This window comes from Hippoglossus stenolepis, chromosome 18 (genome assembly GCF_022539355.2).
Source record: "Hippoglossus stenolepis isolate QCI-W04-F060 chromosome 18, HSTE1.2, whole genome shotgun sequence".
NCBI classification, from domain to species: domain Eukaryota; kingdom Metazoa; phylum Chordata; class Actinopteri; order Pleuronectiformes; family Pleuronectidae; genus Hippoglossus; species Hippoglossus stenolepis.
The window spans coordinates 5,969,011-5,994,218 of record NC_061500.1 but is presented as its reverse complement, the minus strand read 5'-3'; the positions used below and the strand labels follow the sequence as shown (position 1 = coordinate 5,994,218).

Below are 25,208 nucleotides of genomic sequence, written 5' to 3'. Positions count from 1 at the left end.
ACAAGCTTTAACTTCAGGATGAACTGATTAGATTTCGGTGGTCATAGATCAGGTCACTGTCAACTCATGGCCATCCCATTCTTGTGAATGCGATATATCAGGAAAGCCGGGGGGGTAATATCAATAGATCTATGTCTACTTGGACTCAAATAATCTGATTGGAATATGGTGGTCAAGGTCACTGTGGCCTTTTTGCCATAACCCAAGAATCCATCTTCTAATTATGGCAATTATCACAAATTTCTAGTGATGTAAAATAATGAGATGACAACATTTTATGTCCAAAACGTCGAAGGTCAACTTCACTCTGACTTAATGTTCAGCAATAACACTTTTCTGGCCATTGTTCGATACCATAACTCAGTGACAGAAGGGGAGATTGTGACCATATTTCCTGCACCTGGACTGTCGGTGAAGGCGGTAACTCTGGTCGCTGTATAAATTGATCTGATCTGAGGGGGTAGAAATAAAATAAGGCTACCTCCACTGCCGCGGTTAAGATAGCTTTTGATCCTTCTTTCTCATTTATTCCTTTGATGGAAAGGCATCCACAGACACACACTCAGTGTGGGTCACACAGTCCAAGGCAATATCTGTGTAACCTTTTTACCAGACTCTTGCTGATAGACAGATAAGTAAGGGTCCAGGTTTCTGCTGTCGACTGTAACAATAGAGCAAAGGATTTATGATACAGATTAGTGGACAGACTCTGCAGACATTTTTGGAGTTTGCTCAAATCCATAGAAACAACATGAAATAGAGGAAGAACATTTCAAGGTGGCGACGCCAAATAAATTGATAAACGTGTTTATACAAACTCATTATCCCATTATGTTTCCATGACAAATCCTATTACTGTTACTAAAGCAACAGCCCAGTTGCCCCTCAAAAATCAATTTCATCATCTTCTGAATTCCTCAAAGTACATTTGAACATTTATCTCGGCATTAGATGCTAATCAATATCCTGAGTAAAGAAAGCATTCGTCTTAACATAATGACCTGAGCGGACAACCTTTGGCCACACAGATGGATTTAGAAAGATCTAAAGACTGGAGTTTATGTCGCGGATCGATTATCAGTTGGCGGGCCCCTGGACACAGATAGGTAAAAGCCTCCCCACCCTTTCTACATGGAAGCAAAACAGCCTGACTGGAAGACACACAACAAACCTCGCCAAGTTGTTTGCAGCTGTTTAATGTCACTCTGTGGTCATTTTGTGTCCAGAGGTGATGGTTTGCACGTGCACATGCAGGTGCATTGTCTTTGCACTCATGTCTGTCTCTGTTTTGTTGCTTTGTGGCAGTTTTGTGTGTTTTTGTGCTTGTTTTGTGTCTCTTTGTAGCCATCTCTTTTATCTTTGTTGTTGCTTTGTGTCTCTTTGTGTTGTCCTATTGCATCCATGTGTAGCCTTTTACATCATTCTGTTGTCATCTTGTGCCGTCCTGGGATCATTTTGAATTTTATTTTGTGTCTCTTTGAGGTAGTTTTACATCGGTTGGTGTTATTTGATACTTGGTAGTTATTTCATTTGACTTTTGAACAAGAACCCCCCCGACTTCTTGACTGCTACAACCATGACAATATATCTTCCCTGTGCGTTGCAAGTCTTCAGCTGCATGTCCAGTTGTGTATTGGATCTCCGTCATCTACAGTCTGTCACGAAGGCAGGGGTGTGGAGAACTTGAAGAGGAATTAAAATACTTTGAGTTAAGTTGCCTTTTTTAGAACTGTCCCTTGTCATTTTGTCATAGTCAGCTTTTCATCCTCGGGACTGAGTTAGTGACGGCAGTAATAGGCTGTCATCGCTAAAGAAACGGTGGCAGCAAGGATGTGCTGATATAAGAGGGACAAGAAAAAAATAATCCACCAAGAATAAAATGGCTTTCCGTCATTTTCTTATGGTCTCCCTGTCATCTTGCCATAACTGGAACTAGTACTAATCGGAATTTTTCGCTGCCACACAGGTTTTCATCTTTCAGAATCAACAACGGCTTGTGTCCATCCGCCGCTACTTTTCAATCTAGCAGTTTTAACAGAAGCTTTTTTCTCTCATCCTGGCTTTTGCTGTTTGACTATTAAAATAAACAGTTTGTACTTGAGAAGCTATACTTTTAACAGAAATTGCGTGTGCATCAGTGTTTCCATTAAAAGAAGTGTTCCTGCCATGCTGGGTGTTGACGACCTGCTCCCAGCAAGCACTTCCTCTCTATTGTAAACAAAGAGAAAAAATAAATTGCTGCTTTGAAGAGAGGTCTGTGGCGGGCAAGCAGCTTTACCACACTAGAAAATTAGCCGGCGTGCTCTCGTGTCACATCGGCTTGTGGAAAATGATGGGAGATTTAAGAAAGCGAGGGAGGGTTGGGGGAGAGTGGATGGATGAATGAGGGGCGGGGGAAGAGAAAGCAAAGGAATTGGATAGAGGTAGAAGAAGAGAACATATAAAAAGAGCAAGGGAGGAAAGGAAGAGGATGCTGACTGGCTTTGTTGGCAGACGAACAGAGAGATGATCTGATGCAACATCAAGTGAATGCAAAGAAACTGGAGGAGGGGGCAGCTCTGATCATTGTGTACGTTAACATCCTAATCATGACGACAAAGAGCTGCTGTTGCTGCTCTGAAGCCTCCGTCCTGATGCTGCAGGAACATAGGAGATCTTGCACCTGTGTGCACATTTGAGTGTGTGTGTGTGTGTGTGTGTGTGTGTGTGTGTGTGTGTGTGTGTGTGTGTGTGTGTGTGTGTGTGTGTGTGTGTGTGTGTGTGTGTGTGTGTGTGTGTGTGTGTGTGTGTGTGTGTGTGTGTGTGTTTGTGTGTGAATTCCTGCGGCGACACGGCCAAGTGTGTGGCTTTCTTTACTTATCAGTGACATGCTCATTGATTGCCTAGACTGCTGTTCAATTGGTCCCCAGTGATGAATGATCCCAAACCCTATTTTTCTCCAGACACACAAACAAACATACACAATGATTCTGTTTTGCTCTCCTAATATCTAAAAAAAGATAACATAACCCAGCAAGAGAAGTTAAACAATTCTGTGTGTTTGTTTCTGTTCTAGGCAAATTATGGGGACTAAATTCTTGGTATGGTCGGGGTTAGGTTAAGTCTCCAGTAAACGAATGCAAGTATATGTGATGTTAACAGTGACCCATGACAGCGTGTGTGTCGGAGAGAGAGATATGCACCAAGGTTACCTCACCCCTCCTTTGAGTCGTTTTCCTGCAGCTGAAATTGCCTAGTTTTCCACATGGCTGCACAGCTCCACAACACAGAGTAAGTCAGTGAAGGCAGTTGGCCACTGGGCGAGAGTGGACGGACAGAATTTGGCTACTAAAATTTTAAAAAGCAAGAAAGTTCGCTCACACACTAATCCGTGAAATGTGTCACACAAATAGAAGCAAATCTTTGTTAATCACTGACGATCACAAAATGACTCAATGACGCTGCTTATCTTCAGGAAGTTGGTAGTTTCACACTCGAGAAATTTGAGAGCGTGATTTTTGATGTTTTTATTAACAAACACACTTGGAGAATAAGCCGCGCGAAAATGATTCTGATTAAAGTTGGAGCATATCTGTTGAACGCTGCAGTAATATATGTTTCCATTATCTGTCATGAGTCATTGTGTCGAGCAGCCTGGGCCGGCCTGTGTGTTTGGTGGACTGATGTAGAGGAATGAGCGGACTGGGGTCTGTTTTGTTTCTCCTCTGCTGTTGCGTGACTCCTCTGTTTGTGTGGCTCGCTCAGGACAAACATGTCATGATCTAATCTTATCCATATTAATTTTTATGCAGACGTTAACGTTGTTTATTTTTTTTTGCTCCTGAGAGGAGAAGCGTGCCTCCTTTTGTATCGCTGTAACAAAGAAGTTTGTTTATGTGTTGGGGCTTTTCAGGCATGCTAAGCAGCTTCCTGATACCATCACACATTAGCATTTTTTTTTCTGTTGATGTTTTTTTTTCATCGCTATCTGGAGCCGTTTTCAGACATGACCTGCGGGTAAAATCCGGAGAGTTGACTACTACGGAGTTTACCCGCAGTCTGTTTTTCACACGTGCACAACACAGCGGGAGGTTCTCTGCACAGATAAACATCACAACAGCAACAAATCCTGGTGATTATCCAGGTGAGATGTATAGATCACCACAAACTCTCTAGACATCTGCGTCGGTGTCTTCTTTGTGTATGATGTACATGATTGGTTTTCTTTTAGTTTTTTCGCTCATTCACCTCCTCTGGAGAAAGTACGGAGGACTTGCGGAGTTCAGTGCATTTCTGAAACCTCCCGTAAACGTACAAATATTCAATATTCTACAAGAAAATCATCATCACTGCATCCTTTTGTTGGTGCCGCCCAAGTCAAGCACGATGCTGGAACCAAGAAAGAAGCTTGTGGAAGGACACACACTCGCATTGAATAATGTTAAATCCCAAACAATTCGTCCTCTGGCTCAGAGAAGAATACGCTTGCAAACAATCCGGATTCTGCTGTTTATCACACGTAGGAGGGTGGGGGGGTGGTGAGTGGCTAAAAAACACAATTAATCCTTAGCAGTTCTCTTTAGTGCACAGTGTGAGGCAATTAATCACACAGTGTAAGCGGTTGGTGTGTGTGAAGTTAGCTGAGCCAGCCAGAAAGAAAGCGACCCAAACACCCTCTTTTATAATTTCTGTTCACCTACCATTTATTATTCCCCCCCCCTTCCTTTTGATTGGTCTCAATGCACACTGATACACTCACAACCTCAGCAGTTGGGACATTGCTGAGGTCAGAAGTGGATCGCTCAAACTCCTGACTCACAGCCAGTTGTTGTATAACATGCAGATAAACTGCTTCCAAAATAAATGATATTTGATTCAAACACACACCAACACACACACACACAAAAACACACAAAAACACAAACATGTGGACAGCTGGGCACTGAGGCGACTCATGGTCCAGTCAGCATCGGTCAGCGTCATGTTGGCTTCTACAACCACTTAAAACACAAACACAAACACAGTATACTCAAAATACTCAGTATACTTTGTCATTGCTGCTTGGTCAAGTCACAGTTCTGCATCTGTTTGACATTGACTCGTCCACATCTGGTCACGACCCCTCGATTCACACTCGTGTACATGCACATGCATCTACACACCCACACACACACACACACATGCATGCATGCACAGGCATTCATATTCATTTCAATGCATGATTTTAATTATACAACAATTTGAATTCAAGCAGTGATCGGTGGTGTCCAGTGCATTCTGCCAAGTCAGTGTCACACACACACACACACACACACACACACACACACACACACACACACACACACACACACACTTGCACATAATATCATCATTCAGGAGGCAGCTAGCTTGTCCCAAGCTTTAACCTGCCCTTGTCTCTTCTGTTCGGAGTCAGCAGGATTGTCGATGACTCACACACACACACACACACACACACACACACACACACACACACACACACACACACACACACACACACACACACACATAGAGTTAGGCCCCACATTCTTTGTGTAGTTTGTTTTATCCCTGTCTGTTATCGTCACCAACATTCATTCTCTTTAATGAGCCGGTGGCGGCCAGGTAGGGTTTGTGTTAACACATTATTATATTCTGGCAGCAGCCGTAATGACATGGACTCATAGTTCATTCATAAGGAAAGAAGAAATTATTTTTTAAGGCCTGGTATGTTTTCCATATATTAAAGAAACACTGTGACTGCAGGAGGTATCATCAAAAACAAACACACACTGTCTCCCATTAAATGAAGCAGTTTCATAGGCTGGTCATTATTTTAGTTGTTGTTTTCTGCATTTCATTGTAATTTCACAGACAAGACTGTGATACATGGAGTTTTTTGTATACCAGTGAAAGTGCAGTTGTGGATCTCTTCCCATTAATTTAGACAGAAATCTGCTCTTGTTAAGGACTTTGGTAATTTCTTTACCTATTTCTTAGATTGTATTTTTCTATTTCCTTTATTCTTATATTTAGAATAACAGAAAACAACCATGGGCTGGCATGGTAAAAAACTTCAAACCTCAGTGGACCACGTTTCTATTTGTCATTTCTCCTGGATTTAATAGCATTTGTAAGCAGCCTCTAGATTATCGATCAATACTCTTGTGTCCAGGTTGGTTGCTACAGTGTCACCTGGTAGACACTTGGTGGCTGTGTGCAGAATCACCCTCTCAATGGTTCATTCTCTACTTCCTCTGTTTACTCAATAGTGAGTCAGTAAATTAACACCTGGGCTGCTGCTTGTTGGATTGTCAGATAGGATTCGACAACACTCTCACCGTCTGCCTTCTCCACCTCTGAACAACTTTCCTCATCGGACCGTCTGATGTCCACGCCCAAGATTTGAAAGGAGTTAAGGATTGAACCTGTCTCAAGCTCTGTTTTCGGAAACCGTCTTAATTTTAGGAAGGACTTTGCTGACGTGGTTGCCCGGTTGTTCTGTTTGGTTTCTAGGGACTTTCCAGGTATTGTTGACTTTGGTGAGTCTCTTCGTTTTTGTTTGAAACAGCCTTTCGAGACTTCAAGGAGGCAGACTAGAAGTGGGATTGAGTTTTTACTCCCAACTTTTTCCCATTTTCTCTGCGGGGGAAAACAATTTCACTTTCGAATTAATTGTGTAAAAATTAGAAGGAAGATCAATCCCGAAAGTCATATCACAACTGGATGTATTGTATGCGGCTGAAACTGTGGGAGATGTAGTCCAGTAAAAAGTGCCGGCATGAAGAAATATTAACTTAGCACGATGCCGAGCAAGCAATTAAAGGTTGACGACGATAATGATTTTAATCGTATTTATGATAATGTAATGCAGCCGGCCTGTAATAACTCTGACTGTCAGGTGATTAATGGAAAAATGATTCTGTCTCAGCATATCAATGGGTTCAGAACTACAGCATCTAATTCTTTTTTTTCTTGATCTCTTCCTGTACGATTTTCTCCTTCCCCATTGTATTCATATTTTTCTGTCTCCTTGCCTCACTCTGCCCCTCTCCGTCACTGCCTTCCTCCTTCCTCTGACGGTTCCGCCTTGGCCTCCCTAACACCAATTATACTGTGTCAAATCCATGCATGTCAGTTTCCAGATCCCTAATCATCCCTCCTCTCTTTCATCTGCAAATCCTTTGTTCCTCCCTCCTCCCCCCTTTTCCTTCACTGTAACCTTTCTTCTTCGCTCCTCACCCTACCCCACCCCTCCGTCTGCTCCGCGCGCACGCGGCCCATCCTCCTCATCCTCTTTCCATTTATCCGTATCACATTTACCTCTTCGTCTCCCTTTGATATTTTTTTTTTTTTTTGCTTTTAATTTTCCTATTTCAATTTTATACCTGCCTTTCTCTCTTGCCCCCTTTCAGAGACCAACTACGTTGCATAAATGCGCCGGCAATTTTTTCCACATTCGTTTTCATGTCTGAATTTGCCCTCAAGTCACTTGTCAGTAGAAGTCGCGAAAACGTAATCCTCCGAGGTCGGACCCTGTCATGGCTGTTTCTCTGCAGTAAGAGGCTGTCACCTGCAGCTCGACGTCTTAACATCTCGCTCCTATTCTCCCAAATATGACAGAATGCCTCAGTATTATGTTACCACATTTGTATTGAAGAATAACTTTGCTGACTTAGTTCCACTAACTCAATATAGCAATTATAGCTGCTTCACAATAAAAGCCTTCTTCCTGAAAGTTTTAATGTGAAGCAGCAGCTTGTGCAAGGGGAATAAGGTTGGCTTTGATGGTAACAACGCAACATAATTTTATCAAAGTCTTGTTCTATTTATAGTAGATGTTTTATAATATAATAATCAATATACAATTTAAGTTATATCTTACAACTAGATTTGACCATTTCCATTCTAAACGTCCCTCGTAGCACAGAACATACCACTAGGGCCGGAGAAGGAATAGCTCCAGTGTGTCAGGTTGAGTTTTTCTGTTTGTGTGTGGATAAAACAAGAAATACTTTGAAGCTAAAATTAGCTAAGCTAAATTAACCTAAGCTCAACTAGCTCACTCCTGGTTCTCAGTCAATAATATAAGGGAATCTCCAGTGATTTTACCCATGAAGCTCATCACGAGGAGTAATGCTTATAGCTCATGAGCAGCCTTCTCCTTTCTCCTCTGTGTATATAAAGGGAGAATTTTAAAAAAAGTCTTTTGATATTGTAAAATCTGCCTATTTGAGTGTTTGAAACAGCAGACGGTGGAGCGCTATAGGCAGTTTTTTTCATCTTGGATCCACGAATTTTCCCCTGGGAAATTGATGAAAAAGTTTTTAAAAAAGTCTTGCAGTGTTAAAGAAAAATCATACAAAAATCCCAGATCTGCACCAGATCCACGTCGAGATGTAACGAGGTCTTCCTTGGCTCATATTTCCACCAAGTTTCATGGAAATCCGTCTTGTAGTTTTTCGTGTAATCCAACAGACACGGGTGAAAGAACGTAGGCTGAAAAATCATATTTTATAAATTTAAAAGTGACTGTCGTAGATCAAGACCTTGCTGCTTGAAAACCAAACAGCAACCAACAACCCCAGCAATGTTACAGATCCCAAAGGGGCTTGTGTTTCCCCCACCCATATCAGATTAAGCACATATATGTAAAGGTGTGTGTGTGTGTGTGTTATGACTGTAGTAACATGGGGGCAGGGCCAAGAGAGGGGGAGAGAGATGGAGAGGGAGTGGGAAGCAGGGGGAGGGGTTTGTTTATTTCTGTTGTGGGTTCTCTTTTTTTTATGGTAACTGCGCCTCCTGAGTCCACAGGGAATAAAGGAAGGGGAGAGAGAAAGAGAGAGAGAGAGAGAGAGGCGGGACAGAGATGATGATGATGGAGGACGAGGGAAGATGGTTAGCAATATGAGCGGCTGCCAGGAGACGGGAGGCGAGCGAGAGAAGAGAGGGCTGCGCGAACACACCAACGGGTAGAGGCAGAGAGCGCGTGTCGGTCCGCCGCTCGTCGCCCCAAACAATGAACATGCTGTGGTCGCTGCCGGCAACACATCGTCACGGCAACCGGAGCCAGAGGGGTGCGCACTGAGTGAGAATGGCAGAGAGGGGGGAGGAAAGAGAGGAAGGATCTGTCTATTTGAGGGTGGGGGGGGGAGAAAATCTCTCTTTCCGTGTTTGTGTATGTTTGTGTGATTGTTGTCGCCGCCCGATCATGTGTGTCTGTGTGTGGTCGCTGTGCGTTAGCGGCCAGCTGTCTGACTCTGTGATCTTCTCTAACCATCTAGGTGAATACAAGAAGGATGAGCTGCTGGAGGCGGCGAGGTGAGTACCACACTCTTTGTTTTCCTCTTGCTTTCCCTGCTTTGTGTCATCCTTTCATGTTTTCTTCTCCTCTTACATGTTCACCTGTTCTTCTCTCTCATCTCTCGCTTCCTTTGCTTACTCCTCTTCTCGTGTTTTCCTTTCCTTTCCCCTCCCCTCTTTTCTCCTCGTCTCCTTTCCTCTCGCGTATCATCTCATTTCCTCTCATTTTGTTTTTCTATTTTCCCCTGTTTCCCTGTTTCCCATCCTTACCCCTTCCCTCTTGTTTTCCTATCCTCCCCTTCCTCTCTTCGCTGATCCACTTATGTTCTCTGTTTCCGGTCCTTGTTTCCTTATCCTCCTCTCTTGTTTTTCTTCTTCCTCTCTTCCCTCTGAGCTCCTCTGATGTTCTTCATTTCCTGTCTTTTCCTCCCTCATATTTTCACCCTTGTTTCCTCTTCTTGAGTCATCCTCTCCTCTTGTTTTTCTGTATTTTTTTCTTATGTTATCTGTTTTCTTTCATTTCTCTCATTAGCTCTTATCCTGCCTCCTCCATTCCTTTCCTTTTAATGTTTTTCTAACCTTCCCTTCTTCCTCCTTCCCTTTATTTGCATTGTATTCCTCTATTTGTTCTTCTCCTTACCTTTTTTCTTTCTCGTTTCAATTCCATCCTCCAACGTTTCTCCCAACTTGTATTCCACTTTCTCTCCCTGTGGAAGACTGTTTATCACTTGTTCTTTCTTTCCCTCCATCACACACACACACACACACACACACACACACACACAAACACAGGTTCGCTCTCATCTCCCACACTAGACAGGTGTTTCAGATCCAGAGAGCTCAGTACACGTGGGCCAGGGACGCACATTTTGGAGGCATTTCATGGTTGCAGGCAGTGCATGTAGTGTGTGTGTGTGTGTGTGTGTGTGTGTGTGTGTGTGTGTGTGTGTGTGTGTGTGTGCGTGTGTGTGTGTGTGTGTGTGTGTGTGTGTGTGTGTGTGTGTCCGTGTGTGTGTCCGTGTGTGTGTCCGTGTGTTTCGCCTCTTGCATGCGGAAACACCTAGCTTTCATTTGGGATGTGTGTGGGTGGCTGAGCGCTCAATGCCTCAACAGCCCCCTCCTCTCTGCATCTCCTATACACAAGGAAGCAGCTGGCCTAGCATCGCAGTACCCCAGTGTATTATGGGGTCAGCGGGCTGTTTAAGTGTGAACTGTGAACCCAGTGTGCCGTTCTCACAGCTGAGCCACTGGCGGGTTCATCGCCAATGTCAGATTCGTATATTACTATAATTTTCACACTTTTTAGTGTTGTGTTTGGTTAAATAACTCCAACACATGGCTTACGGGATATTATTGTCTCTGGCTGTTGAGCTGCTAAATGTTGCACTTTTTTCACGAGCTAGTCCCTTATTTAGTTTGTCTTGCCTGTTGGCGATGGGCAGGTAGCGCACAGTGGGTTTGTCAGAGCGTTTTAGTTGTAAGGAGCAGCCTGCTTTGTGTGGAAAAACATGATTTGAGGAGTGAGAGTGAATCAAAACAGTTGCAGTGTGTCATTAAACCAAAACAATGAGCTGAAAGATGCTAAAACGCTTTGGTAAAAGTATATATTCAAACAGAAGTTCTGTTGCTGTAAGAAAAGAACAGAACCAAACTTTGAAATTCTTGATATTTTAAGTTCCCTCACTGAATACCAGAGCTGAATGGTGCTTTTTTAATTACCTCTAAGTCGTTTTAACTGATGGGTATTAGTGGTATTGCTGTTGAACTTAATCGCTTGGCCAGATTCAGGCAGTTTAAGCCGCTGACTATCATTCAGTCGGTCACCTCTCGTGGAAGATCATACCCACTCGCCAAAGTTAAATAGTGCACGAACAGGGCGGGGGAGTGGGAACGAAAGAGGTGCCGCTCTCCCGATTACAAGTCAGTGTACCATCAAAAAGATTTTTGAAGGGTTAGGGTTGTTTCAAGGTAAAATAGTTGCATAATATTGATTTAACATGCAGCTTAAGTGATTTGGAAGGCTTTGGGATAAGATGTAAGAAGCAGGAGTCGCAGAGATGCTTGTTTGTTTCCTGTTCACGTATTTAAAATGATAAGCAGGCGTGTTTGCGAGCGCCTTCCTTTCTCAGCCGCCGCAGATTATTTATTTGAAATCCTATCTGCAGAGCATTCACAATGAAACTAATGGTAAACTGTTCAGCTTAGCGACTTTTTAAATGCAAGTTAGACGCAAACAAGACATTATGCACTTTCTCTCCCACTTGGAGCCACCATGCTAAGCTAACTGTCACTCTTAATGTTTTCTTTCTGTCTTTTCACCTGATTCATTGTCAGTAAGGCTGCAATAAATATTTCGTAGCAAAACAACGTAACTTAACAAATCTTACTTAACTGATAGGTCGAGCTGATAAAGAGCTGATGCTGCATCACGAGGATAACTACTTCAGAGGGTCTGATGTTCTTCTAGACTGTATCTTATTTTTAATTACAACAGGTCATTGAAGCTCAAATATGAACTCCCACCTCTCAGATTTAAATGAATATATCAATTTCAAATACTAAAGTGACAGCCATAATATACATTCATCGGGAAACACACACGCAATTCTCCTCCCCTATTAGATCCTCAGAATGTTGTTTGCATCAAAATGAAGGCTCTCTTGTTTCTGGTACAAGCAGTGGGAGTTGACGAGCAGAGCACAAGCGACCTGAAAGAAAGATGCTGAGCAGGGGATGGAAAGCTGGAGACAAGGGGAAAGATGGACAGTCTGGCGAACGATAGACAGCAGATAACGGTGGCTGGATCGTTGGAGAAAAAACAGAGAGCATGAGAGGAGGGATGGAGAGTTAAAACCGAGAGAGGCAGAGGATGTGAATACATGTTTTAGATACAAAGAGAAGGAAGGACACAGAAAAACACAAAAGTAAAAAAAAGGAGAGAGAGGAGGGGAACATGGAAGAGGAGAAGAATAATCCCTTTCTCTCCATTAGACAGCTTCTTCCTTTACGGCTGTCATGGGGATGATGGCTGGGGTTTGGCTCCTGCCTTAGCAACTCTTCCCACTGGTCATCCAATGCCAGGGCAGCAAGCCTGAGAAGCAGGAAACACAGATCAACAACATACACAAAATCTTAACTCCTCTGGAGCTACACTTAACGCTCTTCTCCATCAGATCCTCTGTAGTTTGTTGTTGTCAGGTTTGCAAGAAAACACACATTCTTTCATCCGTTCGCCAAACATTTCTTTATGTCAGCCTGTTTGCGCAGATGAAAAATTCTCAGTCTTTCCCCTTCGGTCTCAAGCTTCTTATCTCATTCTCCCTCATTTTCTCCCCCTCACTCTCTCCTGCTGAGCAACAGCACTAATCCTCTACGGTGGTGGACGTTTCCTGTGTGTGATGTGTGTGTTTTTTACGTGTGTGTACCTTTGCAGAAGTGGGAATGAGGAGAAGCTAATGGCTTTGCTCACGCCGCTGAACGTCAACTGCCATGCGAGCGACGGCCGCAAGGTAAGGGCAAGACACACCCACCCACCCACACACCCACACACATGCACGCACACCCACACACACTCGTATTTTCTGTATAGCTGCTATCAAACATGCACTGAAGTCAGTTTCTCAGGTCATTTTCTCGAACTTTTCCTGTCAGCACCCTAATAAAATGTAAGAGTGAGTCCATGTGAGAGAACAGCTGGAAAATTCACTGTGAGCGAAAGAGTGCAAGTGTTAATGATGTTTCTAACGCATTTGTCAGGATTAAAAAGAGGAGCCATATGTCGAGGACGCCACAGAAACTTTAACCTGGAAAGAAAACAAGATCCGACAGCTTTTAGCATTAAGGGCCGACGGCGTTGTTTATGTGCTGTACACAAACACGCTCTGCTCTCGTAGCCAGATTTATAGGTTGTGTCCTTCATTCTGCATGCTCCTCGCCTCTTTGCATTCCGATCACCTCACCTCAAGAAAGTCATTAGAGTTACAAAACCATCCAAAAAGTGCTTTACGATGTTATTTATTTACTCGGGAAGCTGAAACTAACCCTGTTATTGGCAGCTTTCACTTTAGTTGTCTCCAATAGTCTGATCTCTCTCTGGCAGGCAGCCGCAGCCTGTCTTGGTTTTTTGCTCATTAAAATGAAGAGACGGAGACACAAACCCTTCAGTAAATATATTAGCACTCGAGCCGAACAATGGCTGTGCATAGCATCACGTAAAACAATGTCAGACTCGGGGACGGCTGTTTTTACAGTCCCTGAGAACAAATGAAGAGGGAGATAGCAAATAATGAGCCTGTTGTTGTTGTTATTTCTGCTTTTGTCAGTTCATAGAGGAAAACAGAAAATGTGGAGATGCTCTTATTCAGGGGACTTTTTCCAGATGAATTTGTTTAGAATAGCGGAAGAAGCAGATGACAGTTATCAAAAAGCAGATGCGGGTCAGTGATTGTGCACAAATGACACAGTTCTTTACACTTTACAACACAAACAATTGATTATGATTATTTCAAGAGCCTAAAACTGAGAAGTGTTGAGATGCTGCTGGCCCCATTTTCATTTACAAACCCTGAAGCTGTGTTGTAGTATGGACGTGCAAAAACAGAGACGTTTGGAAATGTAAAACACCGGCATTCTTATCCTGATTGGTTCTTATCGTTCATGACGTGACTACCAGCTGTGAAGGCAAAACTTTATAAACATTTATTCTCAGTAACACCTCATCTTCATATCCAAGAAAATAAATTCCTCATCTTACTTCTCTGGGGATTATTCCTGATGCAGAGCAAAAATGTTCATGTGGACGGAGACGCGGTTAGTTTTTAAATGAAAACTCGAGTTTTGGTTTCACACTTTGTTGTTATTTCAGTCAAAAACCCTTCAAATGAGTAAAAAAGAGCTCAGACAAAAACAGAGTAATCTTACATGTAAAAATAACCAAATCGGTCTGCTGAAAATACTGTGTTAGTGCACTTAGAATAATCACTTAATTTGGAAAAACGTTATCAGGCCCTGTAACTGTGATTTGAAGTTCCACACAGAGAGAGAAACGTGTGGGTTTATTTGGCAGTGGATTTTTTTTTTTCTTCACACAAGTGGATAATTTTGCCTAAGAGCTCCTTGAAGTGATAACCTGAAACCGCGAGCACACAATGAAGATAACTAACGCTCGATTCCACTCCCCACAGAAGCCGCACTGGGCTGTGAGGCGTTGTAGGCGTTGTGGCCTCATGATGAATTGCAGGTCACATGATTCACGCTGGGACAAAAACACTTTTCCTCCCCACATGTATAATCATGACAAAATACGTCTTCATCCATTTCCCCGGGCATCGTTACTCGCCATCACAGTTTGATGCATTTGGTCAAATAGAAACTCAGTTAAATGTGATTGGAATGAATGATTGGAACAGTTCCACGGTTGAGGGGAAGGAAAACCTGGTTAATTAAGAGCCACTCAAGTGTGGTTCATTTCCGGCCGTATGATACACAAAGCTGAACATAATGAAAGAGGCTCAGTGAACTAGAATGAGCACAATTTACAGCTTTTTTCCCTTCTTGTGCTGGTCACGTCTGCATTATGTGAAGTGTGTAACCTGATGGTAATTACCTGTATGCTATACTCGCTCGAATAATGTTGTATCAGAGTGTATCGGTCAGATTATGTTGCATGTGCAAGTTAATCCTGGTCTAATTAGATTGCAGAGACTCTAGAGCATCTAAAAAATTGCCAGGCTTGCTAAATGAAATGTTGGGTAGAACCTACAGTACATTGGCCAACAGAGTAAAGTGCTGCACTACATCCTGTTCACTTTAATTGAAATTATTTCGTGGCAGCAGCGTCCCTTCATGCTTCCTTGGGGAGTCTTGAGTCCTCAGGTTGAGTCGCAGCAGTATTTGTCTGGATTGTGACTGATTAGTGCTTTGGATGAAAGACTATAAGGAAAAACAGACTCTTCTCTAGTTTTTGTATATTCTATCGTCATTCTCCCGTAGGTGTGGAGAGAGATGCATCTGTTTCAAATTATTTAACCGTCACTGCTCCACAAACTTCCAATGCGTCCTTTACGTCGGCATGGTTGTTAACTAGTACATCCACGGGGATGAACCCAGAGTTTGGACTGAAGGCTCTGTTTGTTTTCGTTTACGTATATCTTGAGGCTGACCCCGTTTTTCCCTGAGATCCAAGCACCCCACTGTGCGAGGACAATTTTACAAATAGGTTTGGGGGTCTCTTTTGAGCTCTGGTCTGTGCCTCTCGGGGGTTTTTTAATTCCAAACTCTCGTCAGAGTGGAAAAGCTTTTGAAGGAGCATTGAGGTTGTCACGTAAACGTAAGACTCTTTATTTACAGTCCCATCTGTCGAGAGGTGGAGGACATCTCTAGAAGATATCATGAGCAGGTTATTTATTGAAGGCACTTGTTATCTTATTGGTCATTCAAGCAGACCTTGCTGTATTTTATTGGTTTCTATGACAACTGCTGTGAAAATCAAGGAGGCTTTTTCTCCGTCATACAAATGCAGTTAACAGTCTTGAAGAGGCTCTTTCCTATAATTATGGGTCCTTCAGTGTTGCCGACAATGCTTAGCTGCAGCTTGTATCCATCGCCACTGTAGCTGTAATTTTGAAGGAACATCCTCCGGCTATTATCCGCACAGGTGGCCTGCCGGGGATGTGGTACCCCGAGGGAAAACCGTGTAATTTGAAATTCTTTAGAGATGCAGGGGACAAACGCGAGAGAGATCATCGAGGACCGCTGAAATTTAATGCTTCATAATTAAATGAATGCAACCACGGCCAGAATATAAATGTTGTGCTCGAGACATTTTTCTGAAATGACCCCTTCCTGCACACGTCTGTATTTAAAATGCTCCACAGACACTCAGACTGAGAGCAGTCATGCACAGTAGATGGAATATATTTTCACACCAGTGCAGTTTTATCCTCGTTATGCTCTTTGAATAATTTAATGGGGTGATGGGGATTTACTTTCCCACTGCTAACAGAAATTATCGAGCAACTTCTGCCTAATAACTACAGATATTAAGGGAAATTGAGAGAGAGTGAAAACTTTCCCGCTTGTCATCATTGTTCAGTTTTACAAAGCGTCGAAAGCAAATTAGTGCGATGGAAAGTTTACAAATACAGAGTGCAGAAAGTGCTCATTAAATATACACACACAAATTACAACACAAACATCATGCAGATCGTCAATAATTCAACAATAACAAATGTGTACTCACTCAAAACCTCAAATAAATGAGTGCAACACATTAAAGTGGGCCACAGACCTAATGGTGATGGTTCTTTATAAATGGTTATTTGATTAGAGACTAAATTACATTTCGTACTTGGCATATTTGTAATCCTGCAGTTACTGATAACTGATACTTATCATAAAAAACAAGCATGAGTTGTGTGTTTTGGTTGATTTAAAATGTCCAAACCCACAATTTAGAAGAGTGTTCGAAAGATATAAAGTCACAGATAATTATATTATAAATGTGATTAATATACGACTTTCTCAAGTGTTCACCTCATGTTTTGCTAGTTGAATTGTTGGTCGACACGTTGAGCATCTCTCAGCCGATTCCCAGAGAAAATCGTTGTGAGACTCAGATAATTACAGCGAAAACCGAGCACAGCAGAATCTTAGTGTTTGATAATAATGATGATGCTTCTCCTAAACTTAAACAAGAGCCACTTCCCTCTCTCTCGCTGTCTCTCTCCACTCCCCTCCTCCCTTTTCTCCTCTCTTTGATTTTAATTAGAAGTGACACAAGCTCTCCGTCTCACCCTCTCTCTCTCACACACACACACACACACACACACACACACACACACACACACACACACACACACACACACACACACACACACACACAGACGCAAGCACATGTGCAAATGGATCTGGAGCATAAGCGCTGATTGCAGACGCCTCTCGGTGAATTAAAACGCTCAGCTTGTACACAGCTCACACTCAGGAGGACAGAGGGGGAGCAAACAAGACGGAGAGAGAGAGAGAGTGATGGACATAGTTGGTCAAAAACTATGCAAACCCCCCTGACCACTATATAGATGTAGTGTCCACATACATTTGGCAAAGCAGCGTATCAACCGAAATCTTTTTATTTCCTTCCCAGCTCTTATTTGAGCAAGAGCTTCTCGTTCTCACTGCACTTCTCTGTGTTACAGGCAGTACCAGCAGTGTAACAGCATCGTGTGTGTGTGTGTGTGTGTGTGTGTGTGTGTGTGTGTGTGTGTGTGTGTGTGTGTGTGTGTGTGTGTGTGTGTGTGTGTGTGTGTGTGTGTGTGTGTGTGTGTGTGTGTGTGTGTGTGTGTGTGTGGTGATCAAATGATTGAGGGCCCATCAGAGTGGGATATTGTTAGCACATCTGAGTGGAGAGTGTTTTTCTAGCTGCCTCTATTGAAACCTACCGCTTACTCCCACACACACATACACACACATTTAGACAAACGCACGCACACACATGCATGGATGCACGCTCACAAACAAGCACACTACACACAGTAGTCCTGGGGACACTAATGGATCGATGTACTGCCTTAATTATGATAATACATTTAAACTAATTTGAACCATATCCTCAAAACAACAGTCAACCCTTTGAAACGGCCAAAACCTCATTTAAACTGTCTAAAATGCAAACTAGTCTTCAAACATCCTGCACATCATGGACCAACTTGCACATACACACTCCTGCAGGCATTACCTCCTCTAACTGCATACACAAGTTTTCCCCCCCTTTTTTTATTTCCACCATTCCCTTTTTACATGCATCAGCAACACTGACTGTCAGTAGCTGTGCTGGGAACTCAGTTTTGTGTTCGTTTTCATGTTTTGGACTCTGTTGAGCTCCATCTGTTGTGAATGTGTGTGTTTGCATTTGTTTGTGTATGAGGGTCTTTATGAATATTGTGAATTTTCAGATCTATATTTCACCAGTGAGAATCGCTGCACACACTCGTGTCCTAGCTGGCGCCGACATCAAAGAAACCGACAAGTGGAGAGCAAGAGCGAGATTCAGATTCACAGAGGGAGAGGGACGAGAAAGGGAAAGTCTTTCATTGAAGCCTTGTTTAAATGTTGATTATGCGATCTCGTCGTGCTGGGAGCCCCACGCCAACTGGCAGTGTTCGCCATTCTTATCTCCTGAAAAAAAACATGTATCTCTGTAAGGGAACTTTTCAAGAATAGACTTGGAGATATTTGACGTTGAGAAAATGGCTCGGGACTGGTTAGTTTTTTCCTCTGGCTCGGACTCGCACTGTGCTGTGAAACGCTGACACTGACAACATGATAACGTTAATGAGACACAGTCAAAGGAATAGTTTGACTTGGTCAATAATTTAGGCTTAAAAAGAAGAAATGAATGAAACTCACTCACTTGAAGACAAAAGATAGTTGCAGATGAAAACAGATCAGTGACGGGCGACGAGGAGACGGCGATGCTCCTCAAATATAAACAGGAAACTAGCGGATGTGCCATATTTTCAACACTTCTTTTTGTTTTTTAAATGGCTCCAGATGAAAAGAAACATTGATTTGCATTCTCATGGGTAATTGCTCTTGAAATTCGTTAAAAAAAATAGAAAAATAAAAATTGCAAGTGGAAGATAATTGAAAAATATAAACGTTTATTCACTCCAATGCCTTTATTTAAGTAATACAATAATTTTGAAATTCAAGGACGGCTATTTCCTGAGCTTTGCCTCCACAACTGAAAGAGGTTTGTTTTTTTTATCCTAGTGCTGTTGTCTCGATCTGTATTGGAAATGTGTCAGCTCGCCTGGAAACTCTCCTCCTCTGTAGGTGTCCCTCTGATCCTGGTGTGTTGGCAGATCAGAATCGAGGCCATCGTGGCTCTTGTCTCGGCAAAAGTTTGCTGAAGTTTACAAATCCAGCTGAACTCGCACAAGGCTGAAAGAGTGACTGTGAATTGAGCCGGACGGGGTGGGGAGGGGGGGGATTTTCAGAGCGGCGTTTTTTTTGTGTTTGTAAATGTAACCCCACGCCCTGTCGGAGAGATAATACACTTCGGCTCCTCTGAAACACAGAAGGAAAATATCCAGAGGCATTTGTTAACCGTTCAGATGGCAGATGACAAATAGGGTATGGAAAAGTTTTAATAAAGTTCTGGCAGTGACAAATTTAACCTCTTACGTGCATGTAGGCCCATGGCGTGTTGCTGTCTGAGGAAGACGTATGCAGTTGCAGCTTGCGGGTTCGCTGATACTTCATCATTAGGAATCAGGTGTCACAATCTGTGGTTCCCAATTAAAACACTTACACACTATTCATTTAAATATATATATATATCAAGCCTCACTTACATGTCTTTGTCATAAAGGTTTGATAATGAAATCAAATCTAAGTCAACAACCATTTGCTATAAATGGAAAATTCCTTGATAGTTTAAACACAATAATGCTCAGATATTGCAAGAAGTTAATTTTAAAACAATTGGCGTTGGATGTAACACGTACAATCATTTGGCGATTGGATATGACATTTTAAATTTGAAAGTACTTTTCCTGCTTCTAGGATGTGACTGACAGGACACTTGTCTGTTATTTTCAAGCTGCGTTATCCTGAAGTTCAACTTTTTGAGCCGCTGGGCTTTAAACTTTCTGTCGAGCCCTCACCTCAGTTTTTAGTCGGGAGGCAGAGCAGACAGACAGGTGATGGCTGAGGTGTGTGTGTGTGTGTGTGTGTGTGTGTGTGTGTGTGTGTGTGTGTGTGTGTGTGTGTGTGTGTGTGTGTGTGTGTGTGTGTGTGTGTGTGTGCTTGCGTATGGACAGCAAGAGATGAGAAAACTAGCTGTAGGTTATTTATCTGCCAAGCTGTTGGCTCCGCTGAACTGGCAACAGCTTCGTGTGTGTGTGTGTGTGTGTGTGTGTGTGCTACGCAGAGGAATAGCCTGTAGATTTGCAATTAAGTTCAGAGATGCAGCCTTCTGACACTGCTCATGATTTCCGGTGCGTCCACCTGCAGCTAAAAGACCATTAGATTTGATGTCAAGTTTTTATTTTTACTCTACTTTAATTTTCTGTGTTTTTAACTAAGTTAATAATCAATTATTTTATATTTAACTTACTGACCCTCTGTTCAACCTCATTTTAAAGTGTAAACACACATTATAGAATGTAGTGAAAGATTTGTTTAAATTTGAACATTGGACTAGAGAATGTTTGGACTGATTCATCCTGGTTTTAAAATGTCAGGCATGAATTTATTTTATTTTGAAATACAGCCGTCAGAAACAACCCAGTGAATTTGCTTTAGTTTGATTCTTACACATTTCCTGAAACACTCTGTAGCGTAGATCCAAACTTTTAGCAGAGAACGTAATTTACTGTTTAATAAGCTCAGTATCATTACATTACAATTTGTCAATAAGACACTCTAGTACATATCAATTAGATGAGTGTGTGTGTGTCGTTACTACAAGATGTATTCTGTCTTTCTGTCCACCAGCGGATTGATCGTGCAGAATCTCCACAGCATTTCTCACAGGTGAAGATATTTATGACCTCAGGGTGCGTTCATTTACTGATTGATGCTCAAACCCACGCTGCAGATCACATCTACGCCACAGTGTGTGAAAGGTTTATATATTTGGTTTCAGTGCAGGTACAGACAGCTTTTTATTACACTGGGTGTCTTCCACGATGTTCGCTGACAAAAAATAAGATTGTAAGTTGTTGTGAAGATCGTGTTTACGCAGAAGTCTTTGGTATAATAAGATGCATAAATAAACCCAAATTAAACTGGTCTTCGATTTAAGTTGAATCATATCACACAACTGAAATGGTCTCTGCTCAATAGTTAAATTATTTTTTTGCAGTGTTGTGTTCTCATGTTTACGCGACTCATTTGACAGAAACTTTTATTCGGGCGACGTCCAACACTAAAGCTTCAGTGCAGTTCAGACTTATGTTGATAAGAGTGAAGCAGGTCTGCAACCTGCAAGGGAAAGCTAAGGAATAACATACATGCACGCGCACACGCACACGCAATACTAGACAAAATGGTCCAAATGTTTCCATTCACCCTCCCAGATAGATCATGTCTCATTGCTATGGCAACTGCTGACAGCTAGCAGTCACCGTTGTCATGGGAACAACTTGACAGGGTCATAAGGAGGAGAGAGGGAGGAAGAGAGGGAGAGAGAGAGAGGATGTAAGAGAGGTTAAAGAAAAATGGAAACAAAGACGGGAATAACACAGAGGCAGATTACACACCCCATGTGTTTCCAAATGGTGTGTTAAATCAAAAATGTGCAATTTGCATTTTTGATATTGACGATTGTCTTTGATGTTTGACGATCAAATAAGCAAAAATCTAGTCGACTCTTTGAATTTACTGCGACCATCGGATGCAGATATATTTCCATTGAGAGGAGAGGGATGAATTAAAAAAAGATAAATGCCACCAAGGGAAAACAAGATTAGTATTTTTTCCATCCAAGCTTGAACGTACCCTCTGCATCGCTCCTCGCTTCCTGCTTCATTCGTTTTCCTCCCATATTTCCCTCTTTCATCTTCCTCCTCCCCTCTTCCCCTCCTCACTCTCCCCCCGGTCCGCAAAGAAAGCTTTTAGATGATTAAAACACAACAGAGTATTTTTTTTTCCTTTATTGCCATTGTTCACTCTCAGTCTGCTTGTGTAAGTGCCGATTGCATCTGTTTGAAATATAGTCCACCAGGTTTCACTCCAGGGCGACATATTTCATCAAGTCTTAGAGGACATTAGGGACAGAGGGAAATAAACAGGTACGGGTTCGGGTACCAAACATGAACTAAATCAATCTAAAAACTGGATTTAATCAACAGACACTCAGGGAAATACTCAGAAGTGAGGAAAATAAACAATCCTACACTTTAATGGATTAATTAATCATCTGCTCCTATAAGGTTCTGCCAAGAGTTAGATGAAAGGATCAATATTCCTTTCATGTTTGTGTGCTACATACAAAGCGAGCGATGGTTAGCTTATCTCAGCGTAAAGTCCGGATGTAACTGGTGAGGCTCTGTTCAAAAATGCAAAATACATTTTTAATAACACCTCTTAAATTCACAAATATACACGTTATAGCGATGTCTCAGTTCAGCGGCCGCATCCTTCAGAGGACCCGGTCTACACAGCTGACGTCTGCTGCATCCCGCGCTGACAGCCGTCACCTAGCAACAAATCTACGGACAAAAATGGTCTTCGGTTGATGTGTACCGTTAGCTTTTCGGTTGTGTATTTACATTTAAAAATAAATTCTTCTGACGTTTTTTTTGCCTCGCTTTTTGCTGCCATTACCTTTTTGAAAAACAGTTTGTCACTTACTGAAGCCCAATGAATCATGGGATATGTTGTGCCAGGATGGATCTACCCAATTTTTGCCTCCGTTGCTCGGGGGGGGTGGAGGGACATATTTGTCGGCCGCATTTGTCGGAGCCTTCGAAAATTGGGACAGCGTAGTTTCGGCGCTGTGACATAATTAGTCTACAAATACGGCTTCGGAGGGATGCAGCCCCTGAATTGAGACACAGTTTGTATCTCAATTGCTAATTAATTAATTGGATAATCAGTGCTTGGCTAAATAGCTCTAAAGATAAAATACAACAACAATAATTACAGTAATAAACTTTATTTATACAGCAAATTTCGTATAGGCCAATGAGATGGGGCAAATGTTTGACTTGCATGCAAACAGCGTTATTTCCAATTATCCTAGCTTATCCTGACAATAGCTATATATGGGATACATAAGTATAACATGGAGTGACAGTGCCATAAATGTAAATAGAGAAACTCGAGTAAAACTGACTGATAGTGTTTTTCTCATCCTCATATTTCTCTGTACAGTAAATACAAACTTCTTGTGTGTAAACTGGAATACACTGGGGAGGTTTGTCATTTCAGGCACTTGTGTAAACAGCCTCGTTTGACCTTCGCCGCGCTCGTTGTTTTGTCACCAGCAGAATTATTGTGCTTGTGTAAAGACGAGCACATGTGAAAACCTTCATCTCCCTTCGCTGTTCCGCTGCTGCTGCTGCACGGTGGTTCTTATTTAAAGAGCATTAATTAAAAAGGAACTCATTATAAGGCCGTGGGTGTAGTAAAAACTAATGAAAAAACCTGCAGCTGTGCTTCGTAAAATGGCAGTTCGGAGCTTTAGGAAAACAACAGGCTGCATTTGGGGAAGAGTTGGAGGATGCACGACGGGTCAGATACTAGATAAATGGGTGATGCTTGTGATTATTACTGTGACTGGTCTGTGGCTGCTGAGGTCAGAGGATCATAATATAAGTTTCGGCTGGAGACGTTTTTTTTTATGGCTTCACTCCCAATAAGCGTCTGTGTGGAGAATTCAATACAAGACTTATTGAGGCAGTTGTCTCACACACACACACACATGTACACACGAGCGTGCATACACATAAATATACATGTTCACAGATTGAGGAGGTGGAGCTTAAACTAGTCTGACCCCGGCAACAACATAGTGATGCAGCAGCACGTGTGAGTGTGTTTGCGTGCATTTATGTATCCGTGTGTGTGTGTGTGTGTGTTTGTGTGTGTGTGAGAAGATGACTCACTGGTAGCAAGCGTTTAAGGAGCTGATTAACGCCTCAGTGTTTTTTACCCTGTTTATTTATATTCGCAACAATTTGCAGTAACAAGAACACAGACACAGAACGACGCTGCATAAAATGAAACGAGGGTTATGACTAACTCGTGTGCCGTGTTCTGCTCCTTGCAACGACATTGTCACATCCTGTACGAGTGAACCATCTGTGGAACCATCCGCCTCCCTCCGCTTCGCTGCTGCTTCTCCGCCGAGTCGAGTTGAGCTGAGGGAGCACATCACAAAAGATGAAATATTTTTCAAGATCTCATCCGAACGCATGGAGCTAAATTCTCTGAAAACACACAGTTGCAGCCACTTTTGATATTTGTTTGACATTCGTTAAAACATTATATAATAGAGGTCCAAAATGATTGGATCTGTGACATTTTGAAAAGTTGTTGCATAATTTTCTAGATAGGCATCGAGCAGTTTCAAAGCCACGAGGCCATGAATCTCCTTTTTATAGTCGCATTGCAAAGTATTGGATTCACTGGAATTGTACTAAGTGTCAAAGAGGAATATTTGTGGTGCAGCCCGTCTAAAATACAGACATGGACAGCTACAACTTTATTTGTGATTCAGTTTCTGTGCTTCAGCATTTTCAGTTTGAACTAAATCGATGTCTACTGCATTAAAGTGCCAATTCTGAGCTTTAATTTGTGTAGGTTTACGTAGACGTATAAAGAACTGTGTGGGAGATATGGCCCTTTTAACAGATGCCCGTATTGTAAATGTTCTAAAGTAATTCTGCTCTTGGCTTGGACCCGTTGTCTCTTTCAGTGTCAGTTCATACTCTACACTTTTGGGAACTATGTGTTAAAAGGGCCATATCTCCCACACAGTTCTGTCTATACTGATGTAAACCCACTCAAATTAAAGCTGAGACTTGGCACTTTGATGCAACAAAGCATTGTTTTGTTTCAAACTGAATGCGTTGAAGCTCAGAGTCTGGAGAACAAAAGTGTATAACTGCCTAAATAACTGTCTGGACTGTACTTGGCCCAAATTCAGGCATTTAATGTAGTTAATGCAACTTTAAAAAATAAAGCAAATGTCTTGTTTGCTCATTGGTCATAGTTTCATATCTTCCTGCTGCATGTGCATGACTTAATCCACAGTCCTAATCATACTTTAAATCTCTGTTGATCAATTTGAATGTGACTGAATGATGGGAACATTCTCGCCCACTCCTCCTCCCGTCTGGGTGTCACTCCGGCTCGGGAGGACGAGCGTATAGAGGAAACGCTGCATCTCATCTCAGACACATCATAAAACATCCACAACT

The 25,208-nt window shown here is 42.2% G+C and overlaps 1 protein-coding gene across 1 annotated transcript in view; it reads left to right on the top strand.

Annotated features, from left to right (window-relative positions):
• LOC118125730 (poly [ADP-ribose] polymerase tankyrase-1) overlaps positions 1-25,208 on the top strand; it is a 68,751-nt gene that overhangs the window by 17,551 nt on the left and 25,992 nt on the right. The window contains exons 5-6 of the mRNA XM_035184642.2: positions 9,261-9,297; positions 12,713-12,788. Coding sequence (XP_035040533.2) covers positions 9,261-9,297; positions 12,713-12,788 — 113 coding nt within the window. The remainder of the gene's footprint in view (positions 1-9,260; positions 9,298-12,712; positions 12,789-25,208) is intronic.